This window comes from Polistes dominula, unplaced genomic scaffold, assembly GCF_049000335.1.
Source record: "Polistes dominula isolate Pdom_NZ unplaced genomic scaffold, Pdom_raw_medaka scaffold_35, whole genome shotgun sequence".
In the NCBI taxonomy this organism is placed as follows: domain Eukaryota; kingdom Metazoa; phylum Arthropoda; class Insecta; order Hymenoptera; family Vespidae; genus Polistes; species Polistes dominula.
This window is the reverse complement of record NW_028300968.1, coordinates 3,059,722-3,080,103: the sequence shown is the minus strand read 5'-3', so window position 1 is coordinate 3,080,103 and position 20,382 is coordinate 3,059,722. Positions and strand designations below refer to the sequence as shown.

Sequence of the window (20,382 nt, the reverse complement as noted above, 5' to 3'; positions counted from 1 at the left end):
TATCATCAAACATCCTCCTTCCCTTCCTTCTTCTTCTTCTTCTTCTTCTACGTCTTCTACGTCTTCTACGTTTTCTACATCTTCTTATATGTTACTTGTTTCTCTTCATCATTCGTTGAAACACGACTTTTATCATTGAGATTTATTAATCTGTCATTTTATCTCGAATATTATCGACGAATTACACCATAAACAACGATTCCTACATTTCCCGTTTTCTTTTTTAAATAAAAACTTCTTCATACAATTCAAAGGATTAATCAGATCATATTTAATAATTTTTTATTTCTTATAGAATTTTCATGTTACGTTAATTGCAATATGTAATGTATTATTAGTTTTTCAAATACACAAGGTATTGAACAGCTGTTCTTTCCTTATGGCCTATTAACCAACGCAATTTCATTCGACATGTAAAATATGGTTAACGTTTTTTTTTCTCTTGGTTGTATACAGATAAGTCAATTATTACTTGGAGAATTTCCCGTTAGTAATAAGCCTAATAAACGTTATGCCTTTTAAACTTAGGAAAATGTAATACCCCGTTATGCATAGAGAAAACTGTTTATGAATTATGATTTCTCTTAACGGATAATGATTTAATTATATTCTTTTTCTTTTTTGATCAAAATAATTCCATCCAGTTAGAATTACCGTAAGTATGAATAAATAAATATATTATAAATAAGATATATTATATTTGCCTTATTAAATATACTTTGATTAATTATTCAAATTTCAATATGTCAAAAGAATAATAAAACGATCTTATGATTATAATTTGCAATATTACATAATGAAATTATGTATCTCGATAAATTCAAAAGTGAACTAAAACTATACTCGATACTCTCGTAAGATCAAACGGAAGTATAGCAGCGTGAAACAACTATCAAAGTGGTTGTCCTCGATCGTCCTGGAAAAAAAAAAGAAAGAAAAAAGATCTACACGATCACTCTAGCATGAAGCGAACTTCCAAAGTAGTAGAATATAGCATGATCGAGACATTAACCAAAAAAGGGTAGAGAATCGAAGATTTATTTTCATTTCGAAGAAGAGAAGAAAGAAAAAAGAACTAACGTGACTTTCTCGTATAAAACAAAAAAAGTTATAGAAAAATTATACAAAAATAGTAATAAATATAATACGAGATAAAACTTGAATCACACCGTAAAACATAAATAAAAAAAAAAAACATACCCTCGATACTTCCTAGTTTAAGGGATTATAACTGGTTCGTGGATAAGAAGAAGAACCAAAGATATAAATCAGCGTAAACGTTTAGGATAATTTAAGGAAACAGAAATGAAGTTAACACGTAGGATAATATCTTCCTCAAACTACGAGGGACGATAAATCCTACGGACGAAAAGCCTATCGGCAGAGTAAATATAAACCCTGATCTATGCGAGCATAATCGTTGCATATTATTATTATTATTATTATTGTTATTATTATTCTCGACGCGTCGCCTCGGGTAGCTTTAGGTTATTTACGATCATGGCGTGCGCCTGCTGTTCTTTCGTTGCAACTGTCTCTTCTGTGGTCTTTGTACGCGTTCACGCATACATATATACACGCATTGAATCAAAAGGTTTCTATTCATTATGAATAACGAAAAGGTGAACAACTTTTTTTATGTTCTAGAGTATAGTATTTTCCCGACGTAAGAAGGAAGACGTTCGCGAAATGGATTGAAAGCACAACGATCATAGAACAACCCATAGAAAGGTGCGGTTTCACGAGATAGGTCAGCTCCTTTAACGCGAATATCGGTTTGCTAATCGGCTCGTTAATCCTTGCAGGATCACCTTTCTCTTTCATAGATGTGAACCAATTGATGAAACATTCGTTTCTCGTTCAGAAATTCTTTTTTTTCTCTCTAGCATCATCATCGTATTATTAACATTCAATGGATCTCTATTCATTCTTTTTTTGTATTACATCAGTATATTCTTATGAATGATTATTCCTTTGGGAAAGTGTTTTATTATATACATAAATGTTTTACCATAAGAATAATTCGAAGTCATGAATTAATAAATTCGCAGAATAATAAATAATATAAACAATAAATTGTCAGAATGAATAACAATAAGAAAACTTCTACTTTGTATATTAATTATATTATTAATTATTCTAAAACAATTTTCAAAAAGTATAGTTATATATATTATTCATAATTAATTTCGACATTTATAGGTAAGAAATAATCGAGCGTGTCGAAAGTGAAAGTTAGTCTAGCTTGATATCTATCATACTTTGTCTTGATATCATTAAATCAATTGAACACGCTTAAGAAAAACGAAATTTCATTGGAAGATCTGACGAGTAAAGTAACTCATCTTCTTAATCATTAACATAGCGATCGAGCTAACTATAATTAAAGAACAGGATGATGTTCGTAAGTAATATCGAAGGTTAATCGAGGATGACCCAAGTTTATCCGACGAATAGGCCGACCTAATTGTAATCCATGAAAGATTATGTCCCAGCGTGTGTTCAATCACGTTTTTCCAGTTGAACGATGCAATAACCATATAAAAAAAAAGGTTAAATAATGATTCGAATTTAATCAAGAAAGTTTTCCCCCATCCCTTTTTTGGGTATCTTGGTAAGGTACAGAAGAGAATTCGTTTAATTCTTTGAAAGCAAAGTTGTATTAAAAGTTTGATATATATATATATATATATATATATATATATATATATATATATATATATATATATATATATGACTTTTATACGTTTATTAAACGTAATAAAATTTAAATTTAAATTTAAATTTAAAAATATTAAATATTAAATAATTTATGAGCAACATGGGTAATTTTATTTTTCTAAAATTTTATGCCTCAAAGAGTTAACCAAAATCCTTTGAACCCTTCTAGCGAGAAGCATCGTTTGTATAGCAAAGTATCGAAAACTATGTTGTGTTATTCTAAATTGGGATAGTTAGGCTTACGTAATCGAATCTTTTTTTTCTTTCTACTTTTTCTTTTTCTAAATAACGTTTAACAGAAGAAAGATATCCATCGTCTATTACGAACTACGAGAGAAGACCGTTTACGCCAAGCACATGTCCGACGTTCGGTAAAAACCTTCTACCATAAATCCTTGACTTTTTGCGGATACATATGTGGGACGACGGCACACGTTTATACTCTTCTCCTAACTCTACGGCGTTATAGATATATATTTTCTAACTTAATTTATACTCATTCTCTTCGTTACAATTTAGAAAACATACGTGTTAAATAATAAACATTATTAATATCTTTTAATAATTACAAAATAAATCATCTTTGAATAATTTGTTAAATGTTAAACGTGGATCTTTTTTTATTTTCTAAAATTTCGTACCTTTAAAAGGGTTAATGCTTCATCATTAAAAAAAACTTTCCTTTCGGTTTCAATACGAACACAACGATCGAGAATTTATACATTTTTTTTTTTTTAAACGTTCCGAAAGGAAATCCTTCGCAATGTAATTTCTTTTCTCTTGTTGCATAAAACTGTTTTCAAAAAGAACACACGTTGTCGGTCTAGCGAATCGTACAATTGACCGTACTATGATACGATGTACGATTTATACTCTCATGTATGAAAAAATACGTGTATAGAATTCATACATTACGTATTCATCCTTCTTATTCCTACAACCTATCAAGTTTCCTACTTATTTTGTTGTTGTTGTTGTTGTTCGATAGATTCGAAATGATTCTTTTGCACGATTGCTATCATTCGAGTTACGAGTTATTGTACCACCTTCGATACAAACTTCTTGTAATGATACTCACATATCTCGGATTACATTAAAATTCATTTTAATTCTCTAACTATATTACGAAATTAAAATCAAATCAGGTAACGGGAAAAATAACAAATAAACCAAGCAATTTTCAAATTAAAAAAAGGTTCAATTTTCTTTGTTAAGTTTCTACTTTGGCAATGATTTAACAAGTTTGTCAATGTCATCATTTAATTTTAACTTTCATTCTACTCTTTCTCTTTTTTTTTTTTTTTTTTGCTAATCGAGAACAACGATTTCAACAATTACAAGAAGATTTTTTACGTTCAGAAAGATTTCTCTACTTAACGAGCTTTCTTTCCCAATTTTCCTATTCGTTAAATACGCATACACCATTAGCGTATTAGTTATGTTCGTCAAGATATCGGATGTATCGATTACATACGAAGGTCGTATCGAAACCAATTAACCGTGACACTAGTGATGGATGATGAACCGCAAGATGTATCTTGTTACTTTGGCTACACGTATGATTTTATGCAATAAAATTCAACAAAAATAGATACTATAATAAGGCAAAGGAAACGCATAAAACTGGTTTTTTTTTTTTTTAGTATTAAACATAAAAGTATAATATATATATGTGTGTGTGTGTGTATACTAGAAACTATATTATTTAATTGATCAAAATTTACGACAAAGTTGTTGAAATTTCAACACTGAACTTTATAAGAAATATTTCATAAACGCGTTTATTTTTTTTTTTTAATAATTCGTATGAGGTATCTGATTATTTATCCGTTTTTTACAAATATAATTCTATTGTAATTCGCTCGCATTACTTAAGAAAAATAATCAAATTATATTGCATTCATCATCCGTTACATTATCAAATTACTTATATCTCGAAACAATCTATTTCTATTACCCCACACACGATATCGTTGTGCAACATGAAAAATATTACGTAATACTCGTCAAGAATAAATTCCAGGTACGGCACGTGAAAGATAGATCGTTGAAAAGGGTTAAGAGAAAGATTACCAAAGGGGGAAATGGAGTCTCTCAATCAGATTTATCTATCACGTTGGTTTGCATGAAAAATCATCGATCAATCCGAAAGAAACGAAAAAAAAAAATTAATTGACGACAAAACAAAAACAAAAACAAATGCACTAGAAATACGTGTGCATCACTCGAAATCGAAAAGCTCAAATTCAAAGCGCAAAAAAAAAAAATAAAAAATAGAGATTTTCCTTTGAATTTCACGCGAGCATTCTATGCGTACGTTGATTGAATTCTCAAACAAAACCAAAACAAAAAAAAAATGAAAAAATTCAATTGACACATGCAAATGAATAATTCACGAAGGTAGTAGTACGATGGTATAACGAATTAACAAAAGGATCTTTCTTTCAGGTAATTTTTCACGAATTTTATCGAAAAATTAATTAGAAACGCGAGTATATTCGAGTTTACATTTTTTTCATTTTCTTTCAGTTTTTTTTTCTTTCTTTATTTCTTTGCTTATCTCTCTTTCTCTCTTTCCTTTTAACCTCGTGCTAAAATTATCATACTCGTTAATACGTTGATTTCTCTACTATTCGTCAAGACGTTATTAATGCTAATAGCCATTACGACTACACACATACATATATCCGTACACGAACGAACATTTCTTTGAAAAGTACTGAAGATTTCGTTCTCACGAAAGAATCTACTTGTTAGGCTCCCATTCCCAGCGAGATCTGGTGAACTTGATGAGCGGGCAAGCGGAAACTGTTATGTTAAAGGCACTACTAGTAGTAGCTTGAAGTACCCGGTTTATTTTTTTTTATCGAAAGTATTTTTGAATAAGATCTTTTGCGATCTCTCTTTCTCTTTATGTATATGTGTAACCACATATGTTCCATACAAAATCTAACCGTACGCGTTTCCGCAAAGATATCTTTCAAAATGTCCCAGCATTGAATGTATTCGACTGAAGAATCTTTTCAGGGATCATCAACGTTCTCTCTGACATTACTGTTATTTATTTTCTTTTCTTTTCTTTCCTTTCTTTCTGTCTGTCTCTCTGTTTCTTTTTTCTTTATGAAAGAAATAAACGGTAAAGAACGAGCCAGCAGTTGCATTTATTTTTTTCACGACAAGAAATCCTTGAAAACTGACGACGACAACGACGACAACTTGCCAGGAGAAAGTTCCTGCAGGTTCTTCGAACGATTAACTGTGCTTACCCTACATATCGCAGGACAATGTTTCGTCTCGTAAAGTTTAATTCTTTGTGCAGCACAGTATTTTAGATAATAAAATAATCCTATGTTGTATAGAAATTTTATTAAGTGTTTTAAATGAAACAAAATTCGTATATATAATATGTAAAAACATAAAAAAAAAGAATAATAATTTAATTACATTTGTAACATTTGTAACGAAGTAACATTTCTACGTGTTGAGTGATCAAATTCATTTGAAAGATTAGTTCGTTTTGTTGTATTGAAATGTTCCTTTTTCTTAATTTATTTCATAGTTTTCGAAAACGTATGTGTGGTCTCGTGTTTTAATCTCCGTGAAAATTTATATTTATTTATTTATCGTCCTTATAGAATCTTGAAAATTCTTTTTTTCAAATGAGGATGATACTAACACGTGAAATGTGTCCCGCTTCGTGTATTTGAATTCGAATACGAGATTCCCGTATCTGGGAGATCGTAACGCAATTACCGGCTAACTCGTACGATGTCGTTAAACGGCTAGACTACTTTGCGGTTTTCCCTTTGCGTGGTTAAATTTCATGGTCAGCAAGCATACATAAGGAAAAAAAAAAACTAGATCGTTTGCCCACCACTCGCTGAAATTACGACGAAGGTACGCACTAAGGTGAAATTAATTATTTTCAACTTTAATTCATCTATCGCGACACTGTTTCAAATGGTAAAAAGAAAAAAAAACAAAATATTATTTTATTCGTTTGATATTAAAACGAGAATATGATTTTTTAATTAAGTATACATGAAGCTCCGGTAAGCTTAATGTTAATTAAAAGGTTTAGCGTGTACCATCGTCGTTCTTACAAGTGTTAAAAAAAAAAAAAAACAATTCCGTAATTTCTCAAATGCCGTACCTTTCACACCCTTTGAAATTTCCTATAGTTAAACTTTGCTATAAATATATCGAAATGCAATCAACTTTCGATGCCTAGCTATCTACTTATCTACCTATACTATACCTATACTATATGTTGAAGGAGGAATCCACTTTCCCGTAGCCTTGAAAACTTGACCCGTGGAGAGAAACGACGAGAGAGGTGGCTTTAGAATGAAGGAAGAAGAAACGCGAGTGAGGTGAAAATACTCTCTCGATTCGATTTCTTGCTAACTTTTTTTCTTCTTCTTACAGTCGTTGTCATTATTTACCGATCGTCATACCCATTGATATTCCATGCGAGTAATAAAGACAATGACCCGATTAAAAAGTCTACTCTATAGTCAAATCGGTGTCAATATCTCGTACGAGAACATTGAAAGAAAATAAACGTAATCAAAAGTGGGCGAATAAAACAATGATTCTATGAATTTAATTTATGTATCTTTATCTTATTCATGTCGTAGAAATCTTCATCATCTTCCCACGTAATTTCGTTCCTTTCTACAATGCAATCTCGTTTTAATTCAATCACCGATGAAGAAAATATTTGCAACCAAAAAATAAAAAAAGACCAAAAAAAAATTGAATTTAATGAGAATGAGAAAATATACATCAGACTTCGGGAAAAACGTATCATTAGAAGTTAAAAAAAAAAAAAAGAAAAAAAAAGGGACAACAAAATCAACGCTTTTGCTTTTCCTCGTGGAATCCCGTTCATTGAAAACCGGTTCTATGAGATTGCGCACAATTTCGATATACGTTTCTCGAAACGAAAACGTTATTTTTAACGAGATCACGAAACAACACGGACTCGTTGTTAGATCAAATGAACGATTTTTTATCTGTCCTTTTTTTCTCGTATTATATACATACACATATACAAACAATTTTCTCGTATATCAAATGAACTCGAATGAACTTATTAACCCGTGAAGTGTGTATTATTATACTTGCTTATTAGGTATATTTTTAGAAATACATTTACGAGGTAACCGAACTGACTTAATTAAAACGTACAATCATTTGAAGTAATTGACACTCGTTGAATCTATCGAAAACTCGAATAACATATTTATCTAGCAAATCAACTAATTTTCTTACGAGAATTAAACAAAAATCACGAACAATTTTATAAAAAATAATTATATATTCTGTAGCATAATACCGAGTTCAAATAACTGTATGTTTCTTTTAGTGGATTGCAAGTGGTCAATCGGTAGAGTAGGATTTTTTTTAGGAAGAAAGATGAAAGTATCTATCATATTGTATCTATCTACAAACGTTATACTGTCTAACATTATCTAAATATTCTAGTAGCATACGATTCGTTCGTTCGTGGCCTAGTTTTTAAAGTGATGACACTTATGACATGAAAAACCAGGTCAGTAACGTGCACACGATATGGACCCTAGTTTGTCCGTTAATCGTGCATAGTCACGTATGCATTACGCACCTAATCTAATACGTCTACTCATACTTTTAGCTACGATATATGCACACATAAGCATATTTTATGCTACGTTGGTTGGTCAAGAAACTATTCTCTATCCTCCTAGGTAGTTCGATAACTAGCATGATTTATGACGAGAAACGGAAACAAGTAGCATTTGGAAAGTATCGCGTATAGTATATATAGGAATACATACATCAAGCATCAACCGATCAGATCGAAAAACACCGTCCTAGATCGTGCTTCGCAAAATAGGATAAACACATACATGGGATTAGATTGCTTTTTACATACTTTAACATCGTATCGAATCGTTGAAAAGACGTTATTCTTATTTCGAAAGCTACCGTAACTAAAAATTACACTGAGCTACGCATGCGCCTTAGTTGGGAGAAATGCAGATCGATAACTTTGACGATAGAAGTATATATATATTCTATACTATGTATGTACATATATAATTCAATGTCTGTTCTTCTGACTGTCGGATACAAAGTTTACGTTGCGTTACTATTTAAATGAAACTAATCGAATTGCTAAATAACACATACGCTTTATTATCGTGTAACTTCGTTACAATATTGTATCATGTCAATTCTATTTAATCTAATCTTATTTGATATATAAACCTACACGTTACCAAAGAATATCATTTCCAATCAATTATGTTATTATACGTATAATATTACATATGTTTTAAATATTTATAAGACACGCTTGAGTTAATCATAAGTACATGGAAAAATATACGACTATGTGCATTGCACATCAATTGATAGATACAAATGTTTAACGAAATCTCACAGATTTTTGGCTGCTATAATTCTAGTGTTAAAGCTAGATGAAAGATTACGTTGCCCAATTTTTTCTTTCCCCCCTTTACTCATCAAATTTTGTACCGATTATTTTTCGAATACTATATATTATTTTCTCGTATCATAGAAACAAGCAAAATAAAATCACATCCTTTTCAGATGACTGTCATGAATATTATTAAAAAAAAAAGTAAATCCATTTCAGTCTTAAATCTGAAACAGAAGTGATAATAAATTAAACATCTTATTACCAAACATATTAAAAATCTTTTATAAGCCTGTTCAAATATTCAATGTTATATATATATGTTTATTATTTAGTTTTTGTGTATGCCTTCAGAAATGCCTTTATGCATATATATTATAAAAAATAGCCATTATAGAAGCTCAAGTAGAAGAAAATCAAAATGAGTAGATGAAAAATCCAACGATGATCACCTGTAACAAAAAGCAAAACTATATTAATCATACAATCAAGTGATACAATAGCCTAACATACAAATCGTCCAATTTGCAGATGCACTTTTCCATTGAATTCTTTATTTACTTTTATCAAATATCTATTTACCGTTGCAATGAAAATAATTTAAACGCGTGATTTTACATTTAGAAAAAAACAAAAAATAAAAAAGGAAAAGTACAAATATTACCTTACTAAATGAAATAATATCCATTAATTATTATAATTAATACTTTTAAACTAAATTATATAGAAAGGAAAAAATTACAAATTTAATAAAACACGATCAGAGTTAAAAATCTTAAAGACAAAACAGAAAAGAGGGATTACTTTAATATTCAAAAAACGATAATTAGGCTTCAAAATGTAATAAGGGAATTTGAATTTTTTGACTCAAACTAACTAAACAAATATGCAACTTTTTGACGATAAGACACGAATTTTGTGTCCCAAGGAGATAGTATAGAGATAGATACTCAATAGCCTGTAGTTGCCCTCTTCAGCTACAATTAAGTGGGGGCCTCTTCGGCATTGAGCCTCTTCTTTCTTCATTCTATGAAAACTGCATGTGGACATTTTCTACGTACGAGCAAGATAAGATCTTTCATACTAATTTTGCAAATGAACTAGTATTTTGTTATGATTCTAATTCTCAATTATTCAAAAATTAATTTACATTTCGTGTTTACTTTTCTAGCTTTCAATGAATCTCGTCTCGTTCGAGATAAAATCGAAGTAGAAATAAATCTTTCAAATGGTTGCAAATACATTTGAATCATGATACATAATAAAGATCACAGAATAGTTATAATACTTATATACTAGTACATTACTAGTATGCATATATATACTAGTGTATACTTTTATTTTTGATTTAGTTTTTTATTTAATAATTATTAGCCTTCGCAATCGATTACAGCAAAAAGTACGTATACCCATTAGCATATAAGTTTAAAAAACGTGGTTGAACTAGGGTGACGGCGGTTCCCCGTGGCATGCTCTCTAGTTTAGGTTTTTGCACCCTGGTAGTATGTGAAAGAACCGTGGAGTGAGTGAGTGGGTATGTATTTTTTTTCTTTAAACGGGTAAACATATTGGTAACAGGCAGGCAGGTAGCATACTTTTCTGAATGAATATAAAAACTTTAATTTTAAGTAGGTAGGATCCAGGAAAGGTTCAGGCTCGCTTCCACTCCGAACTGAAAATTCCGCCTCCTGGTTTATACAGAATTGTTAAAAAATTTTATCATCTCATTCTATTATGCTTGATTTGTTAATTTATTTTGTAACTATTCTATGATCTTTCTTATGTATCATGATTCAAAGGTATTTGCAACCATTTGAAAGATTCATTTCTACTTCGATTTTATCTCGAACGAGATAGAGTCGAATCAAATTCGCAAATTCTTTGATGCATTTGATACTTAGTTTTAAGTATTTCAGGATTAGCACTACGCACCATCGCGATTTCGTCTTACAGCTGGAAATATTTGATTTAATTAAATATAACACAGTATTGCAAAAAAATGCATTACATTTATTGCACTTTTTTTTCAATTCCATTTTATTACTCGACGTTAAAAGTGCGAAGTGTTATTAGGTCATTGAGGGAAATCATTATCTGCTTGGACATTCGATTAAATGTTCTTGTGTATGGTCAATGAACTCTAAGTTCATTGATGGTCCACGAGGTAAAAAAGTGAACGCGAATTGTAAATTAATTTTGTAATAATTGAGAATTAGAATCATAACAAAATACTAGTTCATTTACAAAATTAGTATGAAACATCTTATCTTGCTCGTACGTAAAAAATGTCCAAATGCAGTTTTCATAGAATGAAGAAAGAAGAGGCTCAATGCTGAAGAGGCCCCCACTTAATTGTGGCTGAAGAGGGCAATTACAGGCTATTGAGTTATTTTCAAAGGTTCAACAGCAAGTTTGTACCTTTAGAGAATGGCTCTTTAGTCATATTTTATATTTTTTTGTATTACTTTTTTGCTCGTCATTAATTTGTAGTTGTAATTGGAGATGATGGACCATTCCATCTTCTTGGGACATAAAATTCTTGTTTTATCGTCAAAAAGGTGCATATGTGTTTAGTTAGTTCGAGTCAAAAAATTCAAATTCACCTATTATTACATTTTCAAGTCTAATTATCGTTTTTTGAATATTAAAGTAATCTCTCTTTTCTGTTTTGTCTTTAAGATTTTTAACTCTGATCGTGTTTTATTAAATTTGTAATTTTTTCCTTTCTATATAATTTAGTTTAAAAGTATTAATTATAATAATTAATGGGTATTATTTTCTCTAGTAACTTAATATTTGTACTTTTCCTTTTTTATTTTTTGTTTTTTTTTGTAAATGTAAAATCACGCGTTTAAATTTAATTTTATTACAACATTAAATAGTTATTTGATAAAAGTTAATAAAGAATTTAATGAAAAAGTGCATCTGCAAATTGGACGATTTGTATGTTAGGCTATTGTATCACTTGATTGTATGATTAATATAGTTTTGCTTTTTGTTACAGGTGATCATCGTTGGATTTTTCATCTACTCATTTTGATTTTCTTCTACTTGAGCTTCTATAATGGCTATTTTTTATAATATATATGTATAAAGGCATTTCTGAAGGCATACACAAAAACTAAATAATAAATATATATATATATATATATATATATATATATATATATATATATATATATATATATATATATATATATATATATATAACATTGAATATTTGCACAAGTTTACAAAAGATTTTAAACAGTTCTGAAATACGACTTTTGCTGACTCGTCAGAAAGTTTGGAGAAGTTGTAGGCTTCCGGCAACGTTGTGTCGTCATCGTTCTTGTTATCAGTGAAAGTTACTCTATTAAAAATGCGTGTTTTTAAACGACTCTAACTGGTAAACGAGGAATCAAGCAAATCGTTCCTGTTTATCTTACTATACACCGACGCCAATGTACCATCATCCAGCAACACACACGAATAGCAACAACCAGCCTGTTCGACAGCTTTCCATTTCCATTGACAACGATTTTACTTTCGGCAAGTATTTAACAGATTTTATGCTCCGATTAGCAAGAAGGTTTGAGAAATTAGTTTCTAAAATTTAAATATTGTAATCGAAGTATCAACATTGTTTCTTTTTTTATTCTACTATATAAATTAAAATATTTAATTTATATATTATAAATTGAGTTTTGTGGAAGATAGTCACGATGGTCGTGAATTTTAGCGTTCACATAGAAACATAATTTTGCGATTTTTTTTTATAATTATTATAATGAATGATAAAACACTTACTCGAGATAAAGTTGTTCTAGCTCCTCATTGATGTTCGAAATATCATCGAACGAATTGTAGATAAAACTCTGTGTTGCGTGATGCATTTCTTTCGTATAAATTGTTTCTGAAATATTGAAACGTAAGAATATTAGAAATTTAATTTAATTTTATCAAGTGAAGGTGTGTATTTAAATCGATGTTTATTATTTTTTTTATTTCATGCTTCCTATTACGACTAATAAAAAAGGAAATAATTTGACCGATTAAACCGCCGACGTATGATAAGATTCACGCGAGTATCTCGTAAAACGTAACACCAGTCTCGTCATTCACCCTTCTAAGTTTAGATCTTACATAATAGTCTTGCCTAAGGTTTTAACTGACTTTAATTGGTAGTCCCATTGTTTTTTTCTCAACCGGATGCTCGTCTTTTCTCCGGACGGGGACAGGGGGGAATAAATAAAAGAAAAAAACTATAACAGATATAATTCGTATGTTAAGATAAAAAAAAATAGAAAGAAAATAGAATAAAGAGTCCTTGTAAACGATAAGAAAAACAAATCAAAAGATAAATAGCAGAGAATTATTTGATGTTCATAATATGTACTCGTTTTCTTCTTATCGTTTTCCATAAAATCCTTGAAATATTATTTGATAATAAGTATTATAATACTACGATTCTCTCCATTTGGAAATGTGTATCAAAAAAGAAAATAATTACAATTTTGATTGATGTAATTGAATTATTTAAAACATCGTAAAACGTGAAATCATTTCTCTTCGAACGTTTAACTTTTAACGAGATTCCAATAAGATGGTTGATGTGAGATATGTTAAAGGAAGAAGAAGAACGAACTTTATAGGGTAGTCGATAATCCAGTCATGGAGAGAGATAGAAAGAAAGAAAAAGAAAATACCTTCATGGTTACAACGAAGGTCATTGCACTCGCTGACGATATTCCTTACTTCTCTTTCTTTATTTATTTCTTTATTTCCTTCTCTTTTTCGTTCAAATATAAAGTTTGTATTCACTCATATCTATACAGTTCGATGACCCGGTAAAAAATGACAAAGATAAGAAAAAAAAAAGCAAAAAAACATGTGTGCAGATCACACGTGTTAGAAGTGAAACCTTCAAAAATCGAAGTTTCAAGAGAATGAGACGAATGCACAGTTTCAAGAGTAAGATAATTGTAGGATTTATTTATTATAATATTAATACCATATATAGCAAAGGGAACCGGTATGGTCTCTGGGTGGAATAGCTGATAAAAAGTACACTTTTCCAAATTCAAGCAATAAAAATGGAATGCTGAATGCGATAGTTATAAATAGACACCAAAATCGTAGGATGTTTATCAAATGAAATATAATTCGTCAGAAATTAAGTAAATATAAATAATCCTTTTTTTGAAACTCAGGTATACAATTTTTTTTTGTTAGTATGCTTTTCAATGTCCCGTTTTCATCTACATTATTGCGCTGCTAACAAACATTTTAGGATAGACGAAATAAAGACGTTACGAAAAACATATGGAAAATACTGCTGGATTGAACAAAGGTTCTGGTAAAATGCAATGAGAGATCTAATAAAGATATTGTCTAGAAATGTTTTTTTCAACTCTATAGCATGCCATACTTCGAGACCATTATTATTTATAACATATCTCGTCTTTATTCTTTGGACCACAAACTTATCTTTCTAAATACTCTCGTCTAAATAAAGACCTGAACAACGAAAAATCTAAAAAATGCATTGAATCGTATCGCTCTCTCAGCTTATCGAACTGTGTACACTACGAGTCTCAAATTTCAGCCCCGTGGTAAGCTCCACCGATTCACGCTGGGCGTTAAACATCATAAAAATGTTTTTATTTTATTGAAAAATTAGGATAAGTTTCTTAAATACGCAAATATTACAATTAATAATATAATTTTCTTATATGCATGGGTCAGTGCATGTCTTTGGATATTTTTTATAAAAACATATAAAAATCAAATTTAATAGACATATATTTTTTCTTTATGAATAAAATATATATTATAAAGAAGCAAAATAAAAATGTGACAGTAATTTACTTGCTTTTGAATGGAATTTCCCACATAACATTAAAACTTTCTAAAAACTTTTAAAACATTTCTTGAAAAACTTGAAACCTTTCAAAAAGGTTTCTAAAAAATCTTTCTACAAGGTGAAAATGTCTGCGTTCAGAGACTTGCAAAAGATTACTCTATCAGTAAAATATTTTAGAAATGTTTTTAAAATATGTTTGTAAAATCTTTTATGAATCTTTTTCAAAATATTTTAGAATCATGCCTGCAAGGTTTCTGAAAGATTTTTTGGATATATTTTACGAAACTTTCGCTGAAAGATTTTAAAACTTATGGCGTTATGTGGGTTGTCAGCTGCTCCTAATGTATTCTACAGTGTTCTCTAATTCTTTTTCTCTGATGTATCTAGTAATCCTTTTTTTTTTTTTTAATATTTTAGACAATACAATTATTATATATTCTATGTATTTCATAATTATTTATTATGAAATTTATTTCTATTTTTATTTATTATGAGATTTATTTTTGAATATTTATAAGAACAATATTCTACAGTGTTGTCTAATTCTTTTTCTCTGATGTATCTTGAAATCATTTTTTTTTTTTTGTAAAATATTGCAGACAATACAATTATTATATTCTATACATTTTATAATTATTAATGATAATATTTGCGAAATAAAGAATTTAATATAAATTTTTCAATAAAATAAAAACATTTGTAAATAGAAAAGGAATGACACTTTTGGTGAAAAAAACAGACCACGCACTTTGATTTTTTATTTCGACCGTCGGTTCATTTGTACCCTATTCTTTTGTCGCATACCTACGGGCTTATCTCTGTTTATTCTTCTACCCTTGTATCACTTCTACCTCCAAACATTTTGAGTATCGAAATAATATATGTCTACGCTTCGTAGTATGCAGTCGCATACAAACACACACATATACAACCAGGAGCGACACTACGAAACAAAGCATAAAGAGGAGACCGAGAAGAGAAAAAACTATGTAGCTTTTTTCTGTCTCATTCTCTCGCAGGCTCAATCCTATATGTTTATCTCTTTTTCTCTTTTTACCAAATATCGTGGCCATTACAAAGCCGCCCGCCTCTCCGTTGCCTCGCCGCCTACCGCTCCGTTTCCTGACGGACCGTGTTTCATTTTTTTCAAATCACTCCCTATTCTAAAGAAGTTTTCACTTCAAAAAAAGAAAAAAAAATAGAAGGAAGTCGATGTTAAAGGTAAGAAACGACTTATTCGGCGATACAACTTCTTCCGGTAATTGTAAACTCTTTTCCTGATCTTTTGACTTGTTCTTTCTCTTTTTTTTCGATTAAGTAACCCGAAAGATATAAACGAGTGATTCAGTTTTTGTCAGAATTTAAGTAGCGTCACGCTAATGAAAGTTTTCTAAATGAGACTGACATGTTGTCTACGATCTTGAGAACAAAATGTTAATGAGAAGTTTCTTTTTATTCATTACAGTTCAATTCGTTGTTATATTTTTTAACGATGAGAATGATATTCTTTTAGAGGAAGTTGTTTTTTTTTTTTTTTTAATAAATCATGCAATCTTTTATGAACTTATCTTTAACTATTTTTTTTATCGGTTATCATTTTTTTTCGGATACGTCTATCTATTTTATTTGGAAATCCGATAATAGTGATAAAATCTTAACTATATTAAACTATACTTAAATTTGAACTCTCAACGGTTTAAATTTCGTCACAAAGAAAAAGATAAAAAAGTAATACGAAATTTAATTAACAAACCGGTTTTTTTTTATAATTCTCAATTTTGATAATTATATTATTGATATTTATGAGAAAAATATATTATTCAAGGCTGAAATATATATCGTTAGCGAGAATATTAACACGATTATTATTTTTCATTTCGTTTTATATTATAATCAATTGAAAAAGTTAAAAGGCATCGCTATCACTTAGCATTTTTCATTCAAACTTGATGTTTACTCGTTGACATTAATTGAAAATCGATGCAGTTTACCTCTCTCTTTCTCTTTCTCCTTTTCTCTTTCTTTTTCTACGGTACGTTTAACTGGCGCCATTCATTTCGAACGACCGTCTGTTAAAAAGAAAATTATGCTTGACTGACTTTTCTCTCTTTTTAACTTCCACCAATAATTTCCAGGAAACGAACATTTGCATAATCTTATTATTTACATATAACAAACAAAATATCAAATATCGTCGTATAAAAAAAAAAAAAATAGAAATTTAATATTGTTCAAAAATAATTTCATCGAATAATTTTAGATTGAAGTCTCGATGGTTCTCACAAGTGCTTATGCAATTGAATTGGAAAAAAAATTACTTACTACTCGTTAGTTAAAAGATGAAAGTTAGCACGTCCCGAAAAGGTTTTATATGCACTGAAACGTCCGACGTTTTATCCGACAATCCAAACGATTGCACTAACAATGCGAAAAAAAGGAGACTCGTGTCGTCTGCCCACACGTCGACGAGGGTTCTCTCTTCTCTCCGTCACTTTAGTTAATCCATTACTAAATTAACGACTTACTCTCTTCGTATAGCTTTTACACGGCATTGACACTCACTGATAAGACTTTTTTTTTCTCCCATTGTCAGTGATAGAAAACAATTTCTGTGTAACGACACCCAGCCCCATCACATACTCGTCTCGCAATTTTTTTTTTTTTTCGTTGACACATTTCATTTACTTTTACAATTTTTTTATTTTTATTTTTTACTAAACGCGACAGTCTCGTTATTTTCATGTAAAGTGGTCTTTAAAACGGTTTTATATTTTTTTTAACATATTCGTTGTTCATTTTGATGACCAAAAAGTTTCGTCTAAAAACTTTGACCAATAACATAGAAGCTGTTTTTAATATTTTCATTCATGTTGTGTTATTCGAATCTAAATCAAATCACGTGAGTTTATTTTTGGAATTTTTAAAATGAACAAACTTTGATTATACAAGTTACGTTTGATTTAATGAATTTATATAATCATCGTCAAACATAATAGTAAAGTGAAAGGTATAACAATATGAATATGTAAAAAACATTGCTGTCCTCGCTCCGATTAATTTTTTATTAAGACATTTCCTTCGTTTGTCATGCTCCAACGAATAGAGATTATTAAGATCTATTAGATCTATCACTAGATTAGATCAACATTTTTTCCCGAAGTATTATCATATAACATATGTAGACGAATTTGAATAATTTATTATTTAATTACAATTTTCTATCTTCCTTTCTTTTTTCTTTACATTTAAGACTGGTATATTGGTGTTAAACGAAATATGCTAATTGAATAAGTGGAAAGTAGAATGCATCGTTCTAATAATTAAGAAAAACTTGTTCAAAGAAATAGAACAAAAATAGAGTAGAAAATGATTATATAAAAAAATTCAATCTGATATATGTTCAACTTCGTCAAATATTTACTTATCATATAATGCATTCCATATATGTATTATCATCATTTCTACAAAGCATGATAACGATAATGTCCGTGTTTACTTTCTTGGGAGTGTCTTCGGACGAAATTGAAAGTATAAAATTATACATGTGTATGTGTATGCATGTATATGTCTGTAATAACATATTAGGAAGTATATATCTTAATTTCACAAGACGTGTTATTAGTAATAATTGGTTGTAAAAGATCTTCATGTTAAAATCACGCGTTGAATTGTGTCGAAGTAAATCTTTGTTTTATATTAATACTCTCTGTTTATTATTTTCTCGAAATTATTATTTGTATCTTCTAAATAAAACATATTAATTAAAAATTAATACAAACGTACCGCGTTCAAAGTATTTGTATACTTTTAATTAACGAAAATAATGATGTAATTAAAATAATCTATTATTACAATTATACACGGTATATACATACACATATATTCGTATAATTTTATAAAGCTTACAATCTGTTTATAAACAATTTCAAAAACTTACCCCATAATTTTCTTCGAAAGTTTTCAATTTTAAATTTAAACAGTACATACTGAAAATTCGTTTATTTAGATAACAATTAAAAAAAATACTTAATTAAAAATATCACATAATTATTAAATGTTTAAGCAATTGATTAAACTGATATACCGCGAATCAGACATATGTATTATTAATCAAAAAATATTTATCATTTTATCTTTAGTTGGTACAATAAACACAAGAGAACGCTAGTAATCGGGATACTTATCCTATTTAATTAATGTTATTCCTTACTCTGATATAAAAAATATGAAAAAAGACATAATTCTTGATCGATTTTGACCAAAAAAAAATTTTACTATAAATACTATCATATATTATCAATAAATACTATATTCATTGATAGTATATCAATGAGTACTATCATATACTACAATGAATACTATATTCATTGATGGTAGTGTACCGTCATTCATTTAAGTAGTTAATCCATGCTTTGTCCGCATGTGGTGCTGTAGTATATGAAAGATGGTAACTGGATTTTCTCAGTAGGTGGCACTATTGTTTCCTTTTATAATATTGCTATTTGCAGTAACACGTGGTGCGTGCATTGTTAATTATAATTAAAGTTACAATATTTACCAAGAGGGATATTTACTATAAAAACTAAGTAAGTAATCATTATTTTTTATTTATATTTAAAAAATTCTAATACAGTTTAAATTTTCGATTCTTTAGAATATATGTTTTAATGAGGTTATGTTGTATGCATTATTTTAATGCATAATATTATAAGCACATTTCATTTATAACCTATACATTGTTACCATTTATTTCATTAATTCATATTTCTTCTTAAGAATTTATACAATGGCAAAATCATTACGCAGCAAGTGGAAAAGAAAATGCAGAGCAGTTAAAAGAGAACGTTATGGTGCTAAAGAACTGGCAAAATTAAAAAAAACTCTTGGCATCGATGAGAATGGGGATGTTGAAATGTCTGAAATTACGGAGATTGCTACAGGTATATAAAATACAACTTTTTCATATATAATTTCTTTATATTTAACATAAATTATAAAAATATGGTATTTTACATAGTGGTCAATGCCAATGACATCAAAGATAGTGCTAAAGCGAAGGAAAGTGATAATGCTGATGTAGAAGAAATGGAAGTGGATAGTGGTAGAGTATATAATAAGAAAACGTTAAGAGATCAATATGGAAACTATCCAGTTTGGATGAATAGGCGAAAAATTTTAAAGCACAAAAAGGGAAGAGCGAAGGCTGCTAAAGGTACTACCAAAACAAATAAAAGATTAACTAGGCGACAAAAAAAAGCACTTAAAGAAAAAAATAAAGAGGAATGTAAATTGATGATTAAAAAGATATTTTACAACATCTTATCGTATATTATAAATATATAAATGAATTCTTTCCTCCTGAGCAAAACATATTCGCTCCTGGCAGTCA

At 29.3% G+C, this 20,382-nt stretch overlaps 2 protein-coding genes across 5 annotated transcripts in view; one reads left to right on the top strand and one right to left on the bottom strand.

Annotated features, from left to right (window-relative positions):
• Positions 1-17,454, bottom strand: part of LOC107070033 (uncharacterized) — a 41,323-nt gene extending 23,869 nt beyond the window's left edge. The window contains exons 1-2 of one of the 4 annotated variants that reach the window (XM_089173273.1): positions 17,316-17,454; positions 12,938-13,043 (exon numbers count right to left, since the gene is read on the bottom strand). In XM_089173273.1, the coding sequence (XP_089029399.1) occupies positions 12,938-13,023 (86 nt within the window). In that variant the 5' untranslated portion in view covers positions 13,024-13,043; positions 17,316-17,454. Of the gene's footprint in view, positions 1-8,543; positions 8,683-12,937; positions 13,044-17,315 lie in introns of those variants that run through there. The other 3 variants (XM_089173274.1, XM_015327862.2, XM_015327861.2) reach the window with 3 other exon arrangements.
• Positions 17,455-19,429: 1,975 nt separating this feature from the next.
• LOC107070060 (protein LLP homolog) lies at positions 19,430-20,365 on the top strand. Its single transcript, XM_015327903.2, has 3 exons — positions 19,430-19,579; positions 19,770-19,933; positions 20,011-20,365. The coding sequence occupies exons 2-3, from the start codon at positions 19,780-19,782 to the stop codon at positions 20,334-20,336; spliced, it is 480 nt and encodes a 159-aa protein (XP_015183389.2). The 5' UTR covers positions 19,430-19,579; positions 19,770-19,779; the 3' UTR covers positions 20,337-20,365.
• The last annotated feature ends 17 nt before the right edge of the window (positions 20,366-20,382 follow it).